Genomic DNA, 21,336 nt, shown 5'->3' on the forward strand with positions numbered 1-21,336 from the left:
TCTTCGCTACAGATTCTCTCCAAAATATTGGAGTCCTAAAGAAAATTAATATAAATTCAAATAAACTATTTTTGTTATTTTTGTGGCAAGCATTAATTAATTATGTGAAATTCTTCACTTTTTTTTTTTACTCATTGTACTTGGAATACATAATTCATATAAATGAACTTGATGTCAAATTTATTTTTAAAATGAGTTATTTACTTAGATATGTGTGTAAGCATATATTTTTTAAGCAAAATTATTAAAAAATGAAAAAGTGGGCCTAACCGTCGAACAACGATTTGAGACTATCCATGTAGCTGACTTCACTTAAGTGTAAAATTATTAAGATTTAAATATTAAATAATAAATTTGTTCTATTCATATACCAAAATAGAAAAATTTTAAATAATTCATACACCAAAATTGCAATTAACTCATTACATTTAATATTATATCAAATAAATTAAATTAATAGAAAATTGTATCTAAAAAAATTATGAATATGAAGGTGAGTATAACTATATGAACAAACACGTATTTAAAGTATTATTTTAAAAGGAGAAATGAACACATTGTTTTTTTTTTTTTAAATTAGATGTTAGGTGTCACAAATTACAAGTAACTATCTATTTATAAAGTGCAAAATAAATCAATCATTATATTTATTTAAATCTTAAAATGAAATCAATACTCTTAAAATGCACGCAGTATAGGAGAAAAATTATAATAAATACTTAATTTTATATAAAAATAGATGAAGATAAATATCGAATATTAAATAAGTAATAATAATATGCAACGCACATTAATATATATAGTCAAGTGAAGTTATTTTCACCAATTGAATTTAAAATTTTAGCTTAAAGACATATTAATTTATTAGTTGATTGATTGTAATTTAATTATGTTATTTTATTATTTATAATATGGTAACTATAGTTTCCAAAAAAAAAAAGGACTATTTTTGATTAAATTTAAAGATTTACATATTTTTAAAAAAAATTTAAAAATTTACATATTTAAAAAAATATAATGAAAGAGGTTAGAGTTATATTTGTAGTTGAGAAATTATAGAATTTTAAATTGGATTTTCAATTGAATAGTTAAGAATGAAATTTTAAGATTTCAAAAAATATTCTTATTTTCAAATTGAAGTAATATACACACCATCTCCAGGTTACAGAGAGTGGAAAATGAAAGGAACGGCATATACCCTCCTCCCACCCACAGCAACTGTTTAGTATGTACTACTATGTACTCTCTTTCTCTTTCTCCCTCTCTAAAATGGAAACCCTGAAATCGCTACAGCAAAATAAAGCAACTGCAACTGACAAGTTTTGAAGGGAAAATAGAGCCATTGGAGATCCTTACCTTAATTTAATGCAAACGTCATATCGTTTTCTGTCTCGCCTCTACCATTCCCAGAATCAAACTTCCTCCATTTTGAAACCTTCTTCATCTTCTCCAATTTTATGGAACAAGGATTTGATCTTTTTAATAACCCAAACCAATTCCATTTCCAATACTAACAACACTAACACTAGCTTAGACCCCAATTTTATTAAACAAAATTTGAGCTCTAAATATCTCTTTGGTTCCTTTACTCAATCTCGGGGGTTTTTAACTTCTAATTCTTCTAAACGATTTCTACTATTGGGTTTGGTTGCTTTGGATCATCAGGGTCATCATCACTACATAACTCGTCGTAGTAAGTTTCTTGGAACTGAAATGGGTTTGTTTGTTTGTTTCTTTCTTTATATTAAGTGCGGGTCTTTCACTCTGATATTAATGCAGGTTTTTTCAGAAGAGCTAAACAAGTACAGAAGATTGAAATCAATGATCAACACAGGTTCCATATTTTACTCTATTTTTAATTTTCTTTCTTCTTTTTCTGCACCTAGTTATTCCTGGGCTGTTTGAGAAAAAAGGGGTTGTTACATTTCAAGTCATTTTCATATTGTGAAGTAATTTTTTCTAGGATTAAGAATTATAAATCTATATTCAGGTATATTTTTGCAAAATTGTAAAACATGTGTTTTTTTTTTTTAACCAAAGATAGCTTGTCTTTTAAATATGAGAAAGAAAATGGAAGAAACTCTATAAAAATAATGAGATACGATGCTTTCTTGATGTAATTCAGTTTCTAGACTGGTGAAAGAGAGCTTGGTTATGATGTTTCCAATTCCAATGCAATAGTTCCTGATTTTATTTTAAGTGCTCGAGTATGGGAAGGTTGTGGAAGAGACCTCTACATGCATACTTATGATCTGCAGCTTTGATGTTTAAGAAAAATTGTGATGTAGATGTAGTGAATATATTTGTAGGCTTATGCTGGATCACAAAGCTACTGTGGGTATTAATATACTTGCAACTTTGATTTGTCCGTGTGTTCAAACAAAAGCTTGAAAAGCCATCATAAATTTTGGGAGGCATAAGTTTACTTGTCAGCATACACATGCTTCTGCTCTTTTAAGTTGAGCATTATACAAACTTTGTTCTTCTTCTTGTACTGGGCTTTATGTTGGAAATTGTTTCTCTTTGATGCTTATGCCTACTGCAATTTTTTTCACCAATTAATTCTTAGTTATTTTTGCAGTCAAAGAGCTGTCAGAACTGCATTGTGGTGTAACTTCCTTGTCTTCTCTCTTAAGTTTGGGGTCTGGTTAGCGAGCTCCAGTCATGTAATGTTGGCTGAAGTTGTGCATTCAGCTGCAGATTTTGCAAACCAGGTACCTACGCTAATGCTATTGGTCACCATGTTTGAATTAATCTCTTGTTCATAATATAAGTTGTAACTTGATCTACTGATTATTGAATGCAGATAAACTAATTTATGTTGACATTGTAGGCTCTCCTTGCTTATGGTTTGAGTAGTTCCAGGCGTGCACCAGATGCTCTTCATCCGTGAGTTACCTACATTTTCCATTATTATGATATCTTCATTGCATTCCCATTTTTCTTCTCTCCTGATTTGTTTCTTTAAAGGAATGAGGTGTAAGGATAAAAACAAGAGATATTAACATACTTTCAGTCATTTATTCACATATAGAAATTGGAATAGCAACATACTTCTACATTATTACTGTTTACAATTTGTTGATATGTGGAAATCATTTTGTTTATATCACACAGCTATGGCTATTCCAAAGAAAGGTTTGTATGGTCCTTGATTTCTGCTGTTGGTATATTTTGTCTTGGTTCTGGAGCTACAATTGTTCATGGAGTTCAGAACTTGTGGACCTCACATGTAAGTTAACCTAGTCAATTCAAGGGAAAGTTTTGTTATAGAATTCCTAATGCCATGCCCACTTTTTATTCCTTTCCTTTTCATGGTTCTTATCTGTTGCCTTGTTAAATGGATCAAGGTTTATTGACTAGCATGTTTTTTTCAGCCTCCTGCAAACATTCAATATGCAGCTTTGGTGATTGGTGGTTCATTTATCATTGAAGGTACAACTCATACATCTCTTGTTCATTAAGTCTTTTGAAGTGCTCTGAAGCTTGTGATGTAATTTCATGTCAACTTTTCTTTTGCTCTTATTGCAGGTGCTTCTCTTGTTGTTGCTATACAAGCTGTGAAGAAAGGTGCAGCAGCAGAGGGTATGAAGGTGAGAGATTATGTTTGGCGTGGTCATGATCCGACATCTGTTGCAGTCATGACTGAGGTAATTCGTTGAGCCCCTTTCTCCTTAGTTTGTGAATCTAATGATAATTGTTATTCAGTAATCTTAATATGGCTGATTAATGATCAAGGGATGCAGCTTGATCTATATTAGGAAAGAGACTGAAATATCAACTTCATCTAAAAGTTAACTCTTGACTAAGACAAACATTGCATTTAACTTTCCTTTATAAGAGAAAAAAAAAAAAAAAATGAAAAGCTGAAAGGGATTGCAGTGCAAGATATTTTCTTGAAATGATATCATATGTTTCCATTCTACACTCATTTTTTGGTTACTTGTAAGTCTTGTATTAGCAAATGTTTTAAACTTCTGAGTGGCTACTAAAGATAATCTTCAGAACATTAGAATCATCTATTTGGTTGTTTTGCTTTTATGATTGCAAAGGCTAAAAATTGACAATTGCCTTCAAATTTTTCAATTCACTGTGGATTTTCCAAGCATTTGTCACATGATACCCTTAGTTGTTTGACTAATCACTATATCATATCAAAGTCAACATGGTTGAGGTGTCTCCTTATAAGATTATTTGTTTTGCTCGATTCATCATGATTTACAAACTTCTAGGCAAAACAAATTTATTACCTTGCCGGTGACCTTGGTTTTATAGAAAGCGAATTGTTTATGAGCCTTGGGCTTTCATCTCCAACTAATTGCTATATGTCTAGTTTATTTCAGTCCCCAAATAGAAATGTTAGCTTCAATTTTTCTGGTCATTGGATTGTACGGTCAGGGTTCTTTAACATGTTAGTTATAACATGATACTGTAAACTAGTACCTGTGTGATCATTTGTTTTACGAGGCAAGATTTTCCAAGCTTTAGAACTTCTGTGAATAAGAAATGCTCAGCTTTGTCAGGAATTCTGGACCATTTTCGTTAATTCTTTCTCACTTGAGTTGATCATCTTGTCCGTACCTTGCTCTATTCTTGATTTTCTCATTTGAATGTCAGATTCTTTTGAAGATGATGCAGTTATAATAGTTTTTGCAGTGTATGCTATGTATTTTATGGTTCATATACTGCAACATTGATGCAGGAGCTAGAGTTTAAAAATAAACCTAAATGAAAGTTACGATTCTTGTTACTGTAATATAGTGCTGTTAGTTATGTTAGCATTCGTTTTAAGTTAAGTTTATTTATGTCCTTTTATTCTGTTCGAGTATGTTACTGTGTTTGAGATTGGATTTTTTTTTCAAAGGCCCATGAGATTTTTTTTTTCAGTTTTTATGGTACAAATATATAAAAAGTGGCTGTAATAAGTGAACTAGATGAAGTTTTTATGGTCAGGCGGTGAATAAACATGCATAAGAATAAACATGTCATTGATATGGATGTATGGATATTATGGAACGTGTGAATATGGCACTGGAACCCATTTAAAATGCTTTATTATTGTAGACCTGCAGATGCACTAGTCCAAGTGATAGGTGGACCATTTCCAGTCCAAGTAATAGAAGTTAAAGAGATGAGAGATGAACCTATGATGACATAGGGTAAGTGATTGGAAAGAGTATATCATTATAGGGCTTTTCTACAAATGAAGCCCTAAACCAATTAGAACGAAGGAAATAATCTATATGGTTCCCCAACTAGATTGAGATAAAGACAGTTGAATTTTTTATAACTAAATATATGTATTGTTTTCGCTATTAGCTTGATTTTCTAAAACTGTAGCTCTGTAGTTCAGTGTGATGGCAGCAGTTGAAAAATATTTTCTTATGTAGAATTTTTATTTTATTTTTTCAATATTTTTCACCTTAAGGATATGGATCACTGGCAGCATTTTGGACTCTGGATAAATTGATGACATAAATGAGATTTTTTTTGGCCTAATGAATTTCTCTCCTTAAACTTGTATATTATACAATATTTTATTTTGGAAACATTAGGACTGTTGACATGGGAAAGGAAGACATTTGTTGTTTAAGTTTCCATGCTTATATGCACATTTATGTCCTCAGTTGGAATTATCGATTTTTCTTCTTCATGATGATCACTGCAATTATGTCTAGCTGTGGACATCTGTTTGTTAATAATGCCATGTATATGGTCTTCAATTATCTCTTTGTAAATGATCTCAAATTTACAGGATGGCGCTGCAGTAACTGGACTTGCTATTGCTGCTGCATCTTTGGTTGCAGTGAATACCACAGGGAATGCAATTTATGATCCTATAGGTTCAATTATTGTTGGTAACTTACTTGGGATGGTAAGCGATCTATTTTACTTGTCATTAATTTCACTTTGAAATTTATCGTAAAAGACTATTGTATTATTTTTCTGAAAAAAGAAAAGTTCAATTAACCTTAATCTCAAAATAGTTAAGGTCAGTTATGTGGATTTGTGTTCTCCATTCCAATTGGTTCAGGGTTGCTTTTTTAGAAATTTCTCTTTCTGGAACTATAGAGCTGTTAAATCTTTTCTGATTAGTTGTCCTCACATACCATTTCTTATATCCAACAACTTTGATATGTTCAACCTTCTGCATCAGTGCATTTGCTAGGGGCTTTAAATTGTTGTGAAATAAAATGCCTATAATAAAATCACTGAATTGGATTGAATGGGCCATTGCTATTTAGGGGTGAGCATCCAGGAATAAACCATAATATTTTTAAATGAAAATTGAAGTGAACTCAATAGTGTACAGAATTAAATCAAACCCACCAAACCAGTTTGGTTTGGTTTTTAACTGCTTTTGCTGGGGATTTGGCTTATTTATTAACTTTTTTCTTTTGGGTTCAGTAAAAACTGGACGAACATGTTAAAAACTGAACTGAATTGATTCGGTTCGGTTCAGTTGGTTTAACTGAAATGTGCTCAGCCCTAATTGCCATTTTTATTTTATTTTTTTTAAATGAGCAAAATGATTAGAATGATATTAAATAATTTAGCTATCATTGTAATCTCATAAATTCAATAATTTATAGTGAGCGAATATATTCAAAGGAGATAATTCATTCAGGAAATCTGAGCCACCCTACTCCTCTGTCAGGGTAATTACGTTTTTGCGAAGTTATTACAGTCATTACAAATCTTGTGTCGTAGTGTGAAAATGACTATTACAACTGATGACAAATGGAAATCCATTTCAGTGTCATTTCTGATTTCTAGTATTGTGATAGGGAATATCGTGTTGAAAGGCTAAAAGTCTAATATGTGATGGCCATAATTTGTTGGTCTCTGATAAATAGTTCTAAATTATTTCGATTCCCCTTCTCTCAATTTTTCCTCACTATATGCCACTTCCACCTCCCTAGTGTCCCAGGCTTGTTAAATTTGTAGGCAGATTCCCATGTGACACAAACAAACTCTCCCCATTGAGTTGGCTGGTCAACCTATCTCTTTGTGCAGCTTGCTTGAGTGGCTTAGATGGGTAACAAACACAATGAAGAAACTACGTAGAAATGGGTACATGAGTGGGCAACAGTGGCCAAAGAATTGAGTATTGATTAAAAGCGGGTCGAAAAGTAAAAGAGAATATACAAGTATGCTCAAGTGTTTACAAGTGATGGGCTTCAGTTAACATGTGTGCTGGGATGTTTTCCCACTATTTATAGACAGACCCACCCATTATAATGCTAAATGTATGGTGAAAAATGGCCTTCTGGAATAATCCTAGATGTACAGTCTAGCTAATTGAATGTGGAGAGTTCTAGAATAATCAAGTAGTAAATGGCAACTCTTAACCTATGTTGCTGGCTTCTATTGGCCAATTCTCTCCCCACTTTGGCAGAAGCTTCTAGCACGACCAAACAACCTTCCCTTGCTGGCTGGCCATCCTATTGGGCTAGCTGATTTCCCCACTTGGCCCGCCGGCTTGGGCTAACCCTTGGGCAGAAAATTGGGGTGATTTTGGTGTGATTGCTTTTGGGGAAGGAAACACTTGGAATGAGTTCATTCTTTATTCCTTCTATCTTTGTTTTTTGAACATCAGTTAGAACATCCGATTTGCCATGCTAATTTTGTGAATATTTTGTTTATTTCCACATCCAATAATCATTGTCATTCAGCATAGTTGATTAGATGATTATCCTAAAAAACTTTTCCTTCATCTTATCTTGTATTTTATAGTCACATATTGTCTCAGTATCCCTCATCATTTATCTTCCTTTGATCTGATGGTTGACATTCTCCCTTCACCCATCTCTTTGTATAATACATGTTATTTTACTTTAGGTAGTTGAAGTGTGTGCTTTGTGGCCTAATCCCACTTCGATCATTTCCCCTTCTCATTGCTGAAATCACAATGCATATACTATGCTTTAATGCTACTTAATTTGAAACCCTTAAGACTTTGGGATGTTACTCCATTGCTCCAATCAGTTCTGGTTTGTTATTAAAACATTTCATCTGCAAACATCATACACCAAATTTGGTTTTATCCTCTTGATCATGCTTTGTAAACCATGGGTACAAATATTGGCTAATATGTAATATGTCAGATTTTTGCCCTTCCAATATGATATTTCCCCTTTACATACAGGAATTGGAAATCACACAGAAACAGATTTGTATTGATTGTAATGACCACTTCTTACAGTAAAGTAAGGGTTGCACCAACCCTAATGGTTGGGCACGAGAGGATGAGAAAGGAGAGAGGAAAAGGAGGGTTGTGTAGATAGAGGAGAGGGTGGCAAAGAAAGGGGAAAAAGATGATTGAATTTTATTTTATTTTTTTTGGTTTTGGGGGGGGGGGGGGGGGTTGGTGGGGTTGGAAACACTGACCATACTGATAATTAGGTATTGGAGGATTTCGATGATCAATTTTCATTTTGCTTCAGTTTTGTGTATGGTCTTTCAGTGGGATATCCCCATCTAGTTTTAGTTTTTAATTCTTCTTGAATTTGATATTCTAACAAGAATGTGAAGCTGAAAATTAAATAAGGATGATTGCTCCTTCAGAGCACTTCACTCTATAAATTGGCTGTTAAAAGAAATTACTACAGGGTCTGTTTGGATATATAATCATTTGAAATTAATGAGAATTCTGATTTGAGTTTCAAGTGTAAAATCATAAAATATAGGCTAGAGTCGAATTACAAATGCTCAATCATTTTAAATAACTAACTATCCAAATGGACCTTTATATGGATATCTAAATGAAGAACGAGCTCGATTGTAAGCATTGATGTAGTTACATCTTCCATCAAACTGCCATTGTTCTACTTCAAATAATTCTTGTTGAGATACTAGATTCAGAGTTCTATTGTTGCAAAACATGAGGAATAGGATGGATATGATGTGGGTTTGTTTTGTTTTATTTTAATGATGATGTTCATTATTTATATTTGTCAATTGTAATAGGGGACAATTTGTTTAAATGCTGGTTGGTTTTGGGGGAGGCAGATGGTTTTGTTTGTAATTTGAGAACCGAGGAAAAAATTGAGTTTATGGTTGGAGAGTATGACTTGTTATTAATATGAGAATTGAAGACTATTTTTCTTTGTATTACTTTGAGGTGAACATGTAGTTATTGAACTATCTGCAGGTGGCTATATTTCTTATCCAGAGGAATCGGCATGCTTTGATTGGTAGAGCAATGGATGACCATGATGTGGAGAAGGTTCTTCAATTCTTAAAAAATGACCCGGTATAATAGTTTTAGCCTCATTTTTTGTTGTTTTCCTGATTCTTTTGGATGTTTGATGCATGTTTCTCTTTGATTGTAGGTGGTAGATGCTTTATATGATTGCAAAAGTGAGGTGATAGGTCCTGGATTTTTTAGATTTAAAGCAGAAATAGGTAATTTCCCCAAGCTTATCTAACCTTTGCCTGCTTCTGCATGTCGATCTATATTTCAGTACATACTTACCAATTTTTCCTATGTAAACTGAAAGTTGTGGGTTGCTAAATGAAGTATAAGATATGCTATCAATATAGACAATGACTGTTGAAGGAGTTTTTATATGTTACAGTGATGATGAATCTATTTTTATGTTTTTTCTAAGTTGGAGGTATATGACCGACTATAATGAAAATTCTGCCCCCGTCATAGCTTGAGAATGATATGAAATACCATGTAATGAATGCTCAATTTTTAGCATCATCGAGATATTCTTTTATAAGAAATGGGGAATTGTAGGAATATCAATCAATATTATGTGGCTGTTTTTATGCTACAGATTTTAATGGAGTGGTGGTCGTGCAGAATTATCTGAATAGGACAGGACGTGCAGAGTGGGCGAGACAGGTTAATTTGTAGTCTAACATTTCATTATAAATGACCTTTTTGTGAATTTTTTATTAATTATATAATTTATGGACTTGTTTTGCATCTAAATTAGGAAGTATCTTGCAATCCACCCTTCCCCTATCTATGTTACTTGGACTCACCAATTTGACATGCCATACCTGATACCATGACAAGAAGAGACTGCTTAGCCAACATAATTATTAACATATTATCTTCTAAATCAATACAACTATCTAACATAAAATATCTTTGGAGACATTTATCTTTTAGAGAGAATTATCTTTCGCAACAGTTATTATCTTTTATTTTTAGTTTGTTTACATAATGTATTTAAGCACGCCGTATTTAAATTTGTAATTTGGAGCCATATCTCCCACATTTTCTATTGAGGAAGTTTACAAGTCTAACACTATCCGTTTCCAGCATGTACTTGAGTCTGAGTAACATAGCCCCATATTGAGTTGTTCCTGTGTAAGTTTCTTGAAACTTGACGCTTACATGTTTACTTGTTGATTTCTCTATTAATTTTTTCTAGGGATTAAAGATTATTTCCAGTCTGATCTTTTTCCCCCAAAATTTATGTGTTAATAATTTTCCTTTTTAAGCTTAGTTTTGAGGTGAAAACCTTACCTCATTAATCATTATACCTTGTAAATTTTCACATGAAAGCAAATCCCTAGCCTAATAACATGGTTGTAGTGAGATCGTCTGTGTCCTAAAATTTTAAAAACCTCTGTTGCTCTAGTAATAGGCTACAAAAATACTTTTCTCATTTCAAGTCTACATTCTAGTGTAATTATTATGTTGCACAGTCGAATTGAGTTGCATGTCATTGTTGTGTTGGAGGAATTTTAAGATGCTTTGAAGAAGATGAAAAAGGGCACAACTTGTGGGTTGGATGGGATTCTCATTTTAGTTGCAATTGAGATAGGAATGGTGTTTTTTGACTCTATTTAATAAGATTTCGATATTGAAGAAAATTCTCAATGAGTTAGAGGAGTCCTATATTCATATCTTTAAAGGTAAGAGATATACCAAGCGGTTGCTTCCTTGAGCGAATTTTACATGCAAGGTCAATGGTTTGAAACTTGAAATCGCCATTGTTGAAAAGGTCTTACTTGAATACCATCCTACAAACCAAAAATAAAAAAAGATAAATACAAGTAAGGGATATGTGCAATGTTCCTCAAATTTTAGAACTTTGAAGCTCATGAGGCCACATAACGAAGCTTTGAATATATCTAAAGATGTGGCAATTACCTTGAAGAAATTAAAGGATAGAGTTTTGTATTCCTTTCTATTGTGTGTTATCTACAATCCCTACACTAGGTAATTTGTATACAAGAATTTCTCTAGAATAGGAAAATAATTAACCGGGAAAGTTTAGCTAACTGGAAAAGTAAATCAATATTAATTACAAGGATTTCAACACTTCCCCTCAAGTTGGTGCAAAGATATTACACATGCCCAACTTGCAAACCAAAGGATGAAACAACTTGCTACTCAAACCCTTTGTGAAAACATCAGCCAGTTGTTCTTTTGAAGCCACATAGGAAATTTATGGAACCTTCAACTATCTACTCTTTTATAAAGTGACGATCAATCTCTACGTGTTTAGTTCAATCATGCTGGATTGGATTATTCACTATACTTATGGCTGCTTTACTATCACAAAACAAGGATATATCTGTTGCTTCGAACAACTTTAATTCTCTCATCACTCTATGCAACCATAGGAGTTCACAGATTCCTTGTGTCATAGCTCTATACTCAGCTTCTGCACTGGACCTAGCAACAACAGTTTGTTTCTTGCTTCTCCATATGATCAAGTTTCCACCGAGAAAAACACAATATACTGAGGTTGATCTTCTGTCATCAAGGGAACCAACCCAGTTTGCATCTGTGTAGCCTTTTATTTTCAAATGGCCATGTTTAGAAAATAACAATCCTCTACCTGGGGCTGATTTTAAATATCTCAAAATTTGATGCACATTTTCTAAGTGAGACTCCCAAGGGTCATGTATGTACTGACTCACTAGACTAATAATATAGGCAATATCTAGTCTAGTATGGGAAAAATAAATCAGTTTCCCAATCAATCTCTGATACCTGCCTACATCAACCGGACTTCCCACTCTAGCTTGAAGCTTATGATTAGCTTCAATAGGTGATTCTGCAGGCTTACATCCCAACATACCAGTTTCCTTAAGGAGATCAACAATGTACTTCCTTTGGGAGATAAAAATTCTTTTTTCAGATCTAGCAACTTCTATTCCAAGAAAATATCTCAACTTTCGCAAATCCTTAATCCTAAACTCCCTAGCTAATAAATTTCTCAAGTGAGTCATTTCTTCTTCATTATTCCATGTCACCACTATATCATCAACATAAACAATAAGTAATGTGGTCTTACCTGTATGGTGTTTAATGAACAAGGTATGATCCACATCGCTTTGAATGTACCCAAAAGAAAACATGGCTTTGCTAAATCTTTCAAACCATGCTCTTGGTGACTGCTTCAGCCCATAATAATGACTTATTGAGCTTGCAAACTTTCCCTCTAGTCTTGTCATCAGCAAATCTAGAAGGAAGATCCATATACACCTCTTCTTTTAAATCGCCATATAGAAAGGCATTTTTAACATCAAATTGATGTAACTCCCAGTCTGCACAAGACAATAAAATTCTGATAGTGTTCATTTTAGCTACAGGGGCAAACGTCTTCTGGTAATTAACCCCATAGGTCTGACTGAACCCTTTGGCTATCAATCTAACCTTGTACCTCTCAATTGAACCATTTGCCCTATGTTTAACTGTGAACACCTATTTACATCCAACTGGCTTTTTTTCCTAGTGGAAGAATTACAAGATCGCATGTCTCATTTTTTGCCAAAGCTTTCATCTCCTCAACTATTGCAGCCCTCCATCTCGAGTCTTGTGATGCCTCTTGCCAATCCTATTTTATAGAAACAGACAAAACAAAGGCTCTATAGGAGGAGGACAGAGCATTATAGGAGATAAAATGGGACATTGGGTGTTTAGTGCATGTTCTAACTCATTTTCTAAGAGCAATAGGAATATCAAGGTCATTATCAGAGGGATTAGAATCAGGATTAGGATCAGAATCAACAGGGATTAAAGAAGACTCACCAGATTGTTGTTCTTCTGTATTTTCAGGACCTAAATTTGGAGAGGACGGTTGAGCAGAGGTTTCATGCTCTATGGTTGTATTTGTATTACCCTGCTGTGTGTAGGTTTTCAAATCAAGTCTATCCAATCTTCCTAGAGTTTCTGTTGGTTGGTCTTTCTTATTATCTATGTCTGTAGGAATCTCCCATTTGAAAGGAATCTCCACAGAATTATCCATCACCTCTTCCATCTGACATTTCTCCCCTTGAAGAGGTGACTGGGAAGGAAAATAAGATTCAAATTCCCTAAAGGTAACATTCATGCTCACAAAGTATTTTCTCGAAGGAGGATAATAACATTTGTATCCCTTTTGAGTATTAGAGTGGCCAACAAACACACACTTCAAAGCTCGAGGATCTAATTTGCCTAGATTGTTCTGATGAACAAAATAAACATAGCCAAAAACTTTAGGAGGTACAAGATAAGAGTTTTTCCCTTCAAGAATCTCTAATGGAGTTTTAAAGTTTAAAGTACGAAGAGGCATATGATTAATAATGTAAGCAGCAGTCAAAATAGCATCCTCCCAATATGGTTTAGGAAGATTCATAGAAAATATAAGAGACCACCTAGCTACTTCCAGTAAATGCCTATTTTTCCTTTCAGCTATTCATTTTGAGCACTAGTATTGACACGACTAGTTTGATGTATGATACCGTTAGAATCTAAATAGGTACGAAATTTGCATTTATGTATTCAGTACCATTATCAATTAGGATTTTAACATGCACATCAAACTAAGTACAAATAATTTTATGGAAGTTCTAAAAACACAAAAAAACTTCATCTTTTGCTTTCATCAAATAAACCCAAGTCAATCTAGTGCAACAATCAATAAAGGTCACAGACCATCTATGACCAGAAAGGGAGATAGTTTTAGTAGCACCCATACATCAGAATGAATAGTAGAAAAATGTACCAAACTTTTATTATTAATTGGAGAATAAGAATGCCTAGTGTGTTTGGCAAGTTCACAAGCATCACATACTAATAAATCAAAATCACACTTAGTAAACAAAGTGGGAAATAAACGTCCTAAAACAGATAAAGAAGGATGTCCTAATCTCTAATGCCATTGAATAACCTCACCGGAAGGATTTCTAGAAGTTCCTAACAAAGCTTGATTGGTACCTGTTGAGAGAATATATTGTAATTGTATTTTTTGTATCTCATCAATCGATTACATAGGTCTATATATAAAGAATTTCTATGCTACCTAGCTATTTAGGAATACAAATCATAAACTAATTAGGAATCTAACTCTTAATAGAACTCTATTTACAACTAATCCTTAACACTCCCCCTCAAGTTGGAGCGTAGATGTTAATCATGCTCAACTTGTTACAAACTACTACTTTCAGCAAAGCACAATACCATATTCAGCAACTGTACCCGCTTCATTATAGCAATATAGAATCCCAAACCAAATAGTAGTAGCAGAATTAAGACAACACACTTAGGTTGTCGAAACAAATCTCATTGAACCAGAAAACAACTCACAGGGCTGTTTCAAGCTTCCATAATCAATGTCTCAAAGAGGAAGCCCAGTAGCGCAGATATTTAGAAATGCAGCAAAGGAAAATCTGGCAAACGGAGCGCACCACTGAAGGCCAAGAACACAATGCAACTCACTGGGGTTGTACTGCTCTCGACAAAGGAGAAGGTTCAAAAGCAGAATACCCATAACTGCAGAGCAAAGGTGCAGTACCAAACCCTAATGCAATAAGGAATCACTAGAAAATGACCGAAAAATACCTAAAACAATTGTCACAACAAGGGAAAAGATAGGTTTCCTCAGCAAATTAAAGCAACAACAGTAGCAGAAGACTGCCCAACACAGATGCAACAGATTCGCAACACAGCTTCAAGTCAACGCCGAAGAGAGGAACCAGAGTGAAAAAGACCACTGGACATGCGCCAACGCATGAGCCAGAACAAAAAGAAAGAGGTGACGCGTGGGGGCCATTCACTTGGAATCCGGCAACCGGATTCTGGGGAGGCGCTGATCAGCGGCTGGAGAATATCCTGAGGTCGGTGGTGGGACAAAATACTAACCCTAGAAAGGCTTCCTAGGTGGCAATGACTTCTCGGAAGGGAAGTTTCGGGAAATTTCTCTTTTTTTTTTTTTCGAATGGAAGGCTCTGATACTATGTTGAGAGAATATATTGTAATTATATTTCTTGTATCTCATCAATCAATTACATAGGTCTATATATAAGGAATTTCTATGCTACCTAGCTATTTAGGAATACAAATCATAAACTAATTAGGAATCTAACTCCTAATAGAACTCTATTTACAACTAATCCTTAACAGTACCCGAATTTAAAAAACGACACACGTCATCCAACAGATACAGTCCATCACGCAAGCTACCCTTACCAATCGGTCTCCCTATGTTCAACTCATGAAATATAGAATGAGTAGGATAAAAGGTTACTTTGCAATTAAGTGCTTTTGTGATTAAGCTAACAGATAAGAGATTAACAGGAAATCTAGAAACATGAAGAATAGAGGAGAGATTAATATTGAGAGTACAATCAATAGAACCTGTGCCAACAATAGGTACTAAGGAGCCATCCGCAATACTGATTTTGTCAGTGCCTTGATATTTAGAATATGTGAGGAAATGTTTTATAGAGCCCATTGTATGTTTGTTTGCTCCTGAATCTATAACCCAAGAGGGTTTTGCAATTTTAGCAAGGAAAGTAAGAAAAGCATTACCTGAATTGACAAAATCAGAAGCCATAGTTTGAGTTGAGGAAGAATCAAGTTGTGACAAGAATCATTTTAAGGATTGAATTTCCTTATGAGAAAAGCTACCAACAGTAGACGGTTCCTCAGATAAAGCTTCACCATCAGATATATGTGTTTGTGGTCTAGAAGAATTAACACGTTTCCCTCCATGCCCCTTAGTTGCGTAGGCTGTATTTGTTCTCTTGTAGAATTAGCAATCAATCCTGCTTTATCAACCATAGGCCTGTGAACCATGACACTCCTAGTCTCCTCGTTGTACAAAGTAGTATGCTTGTTGCAAAAGATAGGCAAGGGTTCGTCCAAGAACTTGAACATGAATCTGATCATACTCGTTATTTAGGCCAGCCAGAAAATCATATACACGTTCTACTTCAATCAACTTCTGAACTTGAGTTACATCAGTAGGACAATTTGCTTGAAAATCCTGGTAATAATCCAGTTCCTGCCACAACCCACTAAGTTCAACAAAATACTGAGCGATAGTCAGATCTCCCTGCTTTGTCTCATGAACTTTCTGTCGCAATTCATATCTCTGAGCATAGTTTCCAGTTTGTGAATAAGTTTGTGAAGTGGCATCCCATATCTTCTTAGCTGTATCAAGGAGCAAATATCCTTGGGAAATAGTTGACTGCATGGAATTTATTTGCCAAGACATAATAAGGGAATTCTCAGGTTTCCACTTGTTAAAGCCCGGATCTTTCGAATTTGGTTTTGTCGCTCCACCATCAAGGTATCACTGCGAACCTCTAGCTTCGATGAATAATAAATAGAATCGAGACCAAGCTAGGTAATTTGTTCCATCTAACTTCACCGGACTAATCTGAAGTGAAGGACTTTCTGAATGAAGGACGTTCTGAGTGAAAACCCATATCTATCTTCTTTCTGTTACCCATACTACCAGAATAAAAAATATTGATAGCTGGTATTGGCAGATTAAAAAAACACAAATGGACGGTAGTAGTGGAAATAAGCCCAAAAAGGGGAAAAATTCCAAAAAGGCAAAATTGGAGCAAGGACCAGTAGGTCAAAGTCGCAACACCAAATCGAGGCTGCCGAAACAAAAAACCTCAACGGAGCTTGCTGGAAACAGTTGCATATGCCGGCGCGTGAAGAATAGCCAGAAACTTCTGGCGGCGCGTGTGCACACGTGCGTGGTCAGACGGTGACGTTGTCTGGACGGAGAGCCGATTGGTGGTCGCTCTTCCTTCTGAGGTGGGCGGTGATGACCAACTCTTACTCCTGCCGGTGCTGTGTGTATCTCAAACCAATCTCAAACGAGAATCATTGCTGAAAAATTCACGGCAATCACTCGATACCATGAAGAAATTGAAGGACAAAATTTTGTATTCCTTTCTATTGTGTGTTTTCTACAATCCCTACACTAGGTAATTTATATACAAGGATTTCTCTAGAATAGGAAAATAATTAACTAGGAAAGTCTAGCTAACTAGGATAGTAAATCAATATTAATTACAAGGATTTCAACATACCTCCAGAAGCCTATTTAGGTTTTCTGCCAAGAAGATGGTTGTCGAGGCAATATCTTTTATAAGAGGGTCGATAGAGAAGTTTTAAGAGAAGAAAAGTTCTTCCTTATGGTATGTATAGATTTAGAGAAGGCACGTGATGGAGTCTCAAGAGGTATTAAATGGGAAATTTTTGAATGAAAATGATATGTATTAAAGGATAGTCTCTAGTATTTAAACATCTGGCATGATAAGAATGTTCTCTACGATTGTTGGATAACATAAAGGGTTGGTCTCATGCATTTATCTTTTTGTTTCGGTCATGTGTGTTGAAAAACTGCATCCAAGAGGATATATGCTAATTGAAGTGTGTATAGCCTAGAAGCCATTTAAGTCTAACAAGGCACACTTAAATTATGTGGACTCTATTACTAAAATATGAGTAGTGAGGATGTCTATTTTTAGATTAAAGCAAGATGCATGAAGCATATAAGTGTGAGACGAATCCCATACTACGTCAAGGGGAGAATTTTATAGCATGCAATTTGACAAGCTATGATGTATTGTAGTGAGTGTTGTGCGGTGAGGAAACATGTTCACCATGTGCTATGAGACAAAGATAGAGAAAAATGATCTGTTTATTCAGGACTGAATTTGATTACATCTAATTGCTTCTGTTTTTTTTTTTTTTTTTCCTCTTTATTATTATAGGGCTCTTAGAGTGACGATATCTTCTAGCTAATTAACCAATTAACAACTAAGGGCTCTAGGGTTTGTTTGATTCTGATGGCTTTAATCAACAGTGAGTGCCTATCTGTCAACTTTTACATAATAAGTTCTTATCATGTGGAGATGATAATTTTTTCCTTGCTGGCAGTTAACATTATTTAGTATTAGACATGTAAGTTAAATATTAATTCAAAAAACCATATGAACAAAAATTTTATAATTTTTAATAGGCAATTTTAATTATTATTTTCATAGTTTTTTATGAGATAAGATTTGTATATTTGAACCCTAGAAGCATTCAATGAAAATAGCTCCCCCATTAACTAGATCCAAAAAATTATACATACTATAATGGGTAAAAGCGCCAAAAGTCACCATCTGCTAATATAACATCCATCTCTTAATCAATCCAAAAACAAGTTATAGTTTGTGAGTAGGTTTTTCTTTTATGTTTTATCCTTCTAGATATTTCATCTATAATATTCCGAGGTTGTTCTTTGCTTTTACATGTGTGTGGTATTGGCTGCTCGTTGAAGGTCTGAAATGAAAGGCAAAACCACATGAATTTCTAATCCGGTGGATGTCGTTATGCATATGTAACTAGAATTGGTTCTATGCAGTTTCGTGAAGCTGCCAAGGAGAAGGATGACACTGCATTGCTCAAGATGATGTCAAACTATGGTACATTTCACTCTTGCAAATTTAATTTTTTCGTTCAGCTGTTGCATCTGTTCAAATAAGTGGGCTCCCCTTGCAGGTGAGGAAGTAGTTACTGCTTTAGGAAGTGAAGTCGATAGGCTTGAAAAGGAGATACAAGAGCTTGTTCCCGGTATTCGGCATGTTGATATAGAAGCTCACAATCCAACAGGACCAACACCATGATTACATTATTTACGAATTAGCATTTACCTGTCTTGCGTGCTACAAGAAATGGCGGATGGCAGGCTTTTTGCATATATTCTCGGAGTTAACCTACTCTGCAAATATTGATAATGAGATTCCAAATCTGCTCTAGTATGGATAGCTATCCTTGAAAAGGTATATTTTATGAATTTGCCACCTTTGATACATTAGGATTATGAAAGGAAGTGCAATGCTTTCGAACAAATGGATTGGAATTTATTGGTCTAAGTTTGTCTGCCTTCAGTTTTCATGGGTCTAATTGTTTGTAAGAAATTGCACAAATAAATTGTACCAGTGGTCACTAAACTTAGACCTCAGTTCTATTGCAATCACTAAAAATTAATTTGTTGCAATGAGGTCACTTAAAGTTCTAATTTTTGTTCTTTTGAGGTGCAATCCATATGATTCTGCCAACTGATCACTGTTTAGAAGCTCAAGCATTTTGGTTAGGGGGTATTTGTGTATACCATAAGCAAATTTTTCCTTTATTTGGGGGTCTCATCTAGGGTTGTTAAGTCTAATTGATTTCAAGCAGGAATTTTTCCCCCTGCCCGAGAGTTTTAATTGTGTCCTCGGTTTACAAGAGCTTATGATGAATAAATGTGTCTGGGAGCTTCTACTAGTTGCATGCACTTAGATAATTAGAATTCTTTTTTTTTTTTTTTTTTCCTTTAATTTTGGTTGTTTTGATGAGTAGTCTTACGCCCTTTTTTAGGTTTGAGATTAATTTCATTTTTAGATGAGATTGAAAATATAGAAAAGTTTCAAGGGAAAACTGAAAATTATTCCTTCAAGTTTGATAAAATTTATAAGTTTATCTAGAGTAGGGATAGCGAGGCAGATACTCGCGAATTTTAAGCTATTCGTATCCATATTCATTTAAAATTTTACTATCCGTATTCATTCTAAATTTATTTAAATATCCATTTAAGTATCTATATTCAAACCCGTTTAAATTTTTTTATTACTCGTATCTGTTCAAAATTTAAACATTCTAAATTTATTTAAATATCCATTTAAGTATCTATATTCAAACCCGTTTAAATTTTTTTATTACTCGTATCTGTTCAAAATTCGTTTAAAGTACTTTTATATTGGTAGGATATCCGCAACTCTTAAATTCGAATTTATTTAAAATACAGTTTTTACTAATAATGGATAAGATATTTATGGGTACTCACTGTCAAACCCATTTAATATAGTGGGTAATAGGTATCTAAAGACTTATACTCATACGCTATCTATATCCATAACAGGTAGCAATTTCACTATCTGTGTCCGTTACAAACTCACTTATAATTATTTATATCATCTTTAAACGGAGTGGAGTGGGTAAGAAAGACATGATTGGAATGACATTATTTTTAATTACTATCCACATCGCTTCCATACCTGATCTAGAGATATAATTCAGTTAGATTGGATTGGAATGACATTATTTTAATCCTGTTTTAAAATATCTTAAGACTAACAATGCATTCCCATTCTATTATGTGGAACGAAAATTTTTATTCCATTCTTATTATGTTAAAATTCTGTTTTTTAAAATTCTAGAACTTTGTTTCTTAATAAATAAAAAATTTCAAAAAAATATTAATATTTAAATTAAGTAGGATTGTTGTTTTCTTAAAAATTATTTATATTAATTTATCAACGAGTATAAATAATGTGCAACACACATTAAAAGAAATACTAGTATAATTAAAATTAGAAATAAAAAGTTAAGAAAATGGATTGAAAGATGGCATTTATTTTACAAGTTATAAGTCATATATAAATTTTTAAAAAATACATTTTATTTTGAATTTCATATTTTAAATTGAAACTTCCATCTGGAATAGAATATACCAAATTAAATTCAATTATACAAGTCTATCTTCCTCCAAAAGAAAAAAAAAATTGCACGAGTCTATCTTTTTTTTTTTTTTTTTAAATTGAATTAAATAGTTTCTCAAGTTTAGTTCTTCTAATGAATTTAATAGTTTCCAAAGTCATCTTAGTTGATGCTATAAATAAAATAAATAACTGAACTGTAATTGACCAAGGACTTAACTGACAAAAAGGCAATATGATAGAATTATGGGAATGTTGCATAAGGTACATGGATTTAGCCTAATTCATAAATTTGTTCACCAAGTTTACAGAATTAACTCTGTTGTACCCCTAAGTTTGCGGGGCACTATTATTCCATTGAATTTAAAATTTCTAATAATAATCTTCCACCTCGTCACGCTGAAAAATGAAGAGTGATTTCAATCTCTTCAATGAGAGTGGAGGAGTTGTTTTTTGATGCCAATATGACTTTATCTAAAGGACGTGCTCTTTTTCCTCTTCTTTCTATCTCTTCATATCAATTTCCTCTCTTTTTCTCTCTTGTTCTTGATTCTTCATCCATTTTGATTCCTTATTTTGAACTCTCCCAAAAAAAAAAAAAAT

At 33.8% G+C, this 21,336-nt stretch overlaps 1 protein-coding gene across 2 annotated transcripts; it reads left to right on the plus strand.

Moving 5' to 3' along the window:
- Positions 1-1,136: 1,136 nt before the first annotated feature.
- On the plus strand, positions 1,137-19,253 carry LOC105646463 (Cation efflux family protein). Of its 2 annotated transcripts, XM_012232320.4 has the most exons (13): positions 1,137-1,693; positions 1,780-1,834; positions 2,582-2,714; positions 2,834-2,889; positions 3,118-3,232; positions 3,378-3,435; positions 3,532-3,650; positions 5,756-5,875; positions 9,155-9,256; positions 9,336-9,408; positions 9,789-9,856; positions 18,618-18,678; positions 18,755-19,253. In XM_012232320.4, the coding sequence occupies exons 1-13, from the start codon at positions 1,366-1,368 to the stop codon at positions 18,877-18,879; spliced, it is 1,413 nt and encodes a 470-aa protein (XP_012087710.1). In that variant the 5' UTR covers positions 1,137-1,365; the 3' UTR covers positions 18,880-19,253. The 2 variants fall into 2 exon arrangements, 1 of the variants encoding a protein (XP_012087710.1); XR_016322943.1 differs by lacking the exon at positions 9,789-9,856 and having other exon boundaries at positions 18,755-18,844.
- Positions 19,254-21,336: the final 2,083 nt, after the last annotated feature.

Source organism: Jatropha curcas, chromosome 10, assembly GCF_041381405.1.
Source record: "Jatropha curcas cultivar XTBG-Jc1 chromosome 10, XTBG_Jcur_1.0, whole genome shotgun sequence".
Classification (NCBI taxonomy): domain Eukaryota; kingdom Viridiplantae; phylum Streptophyta; class Magnoliopsida; order Malpighiales; family Euphorbiaceae; genus Jatropha; species Jatropha curcas.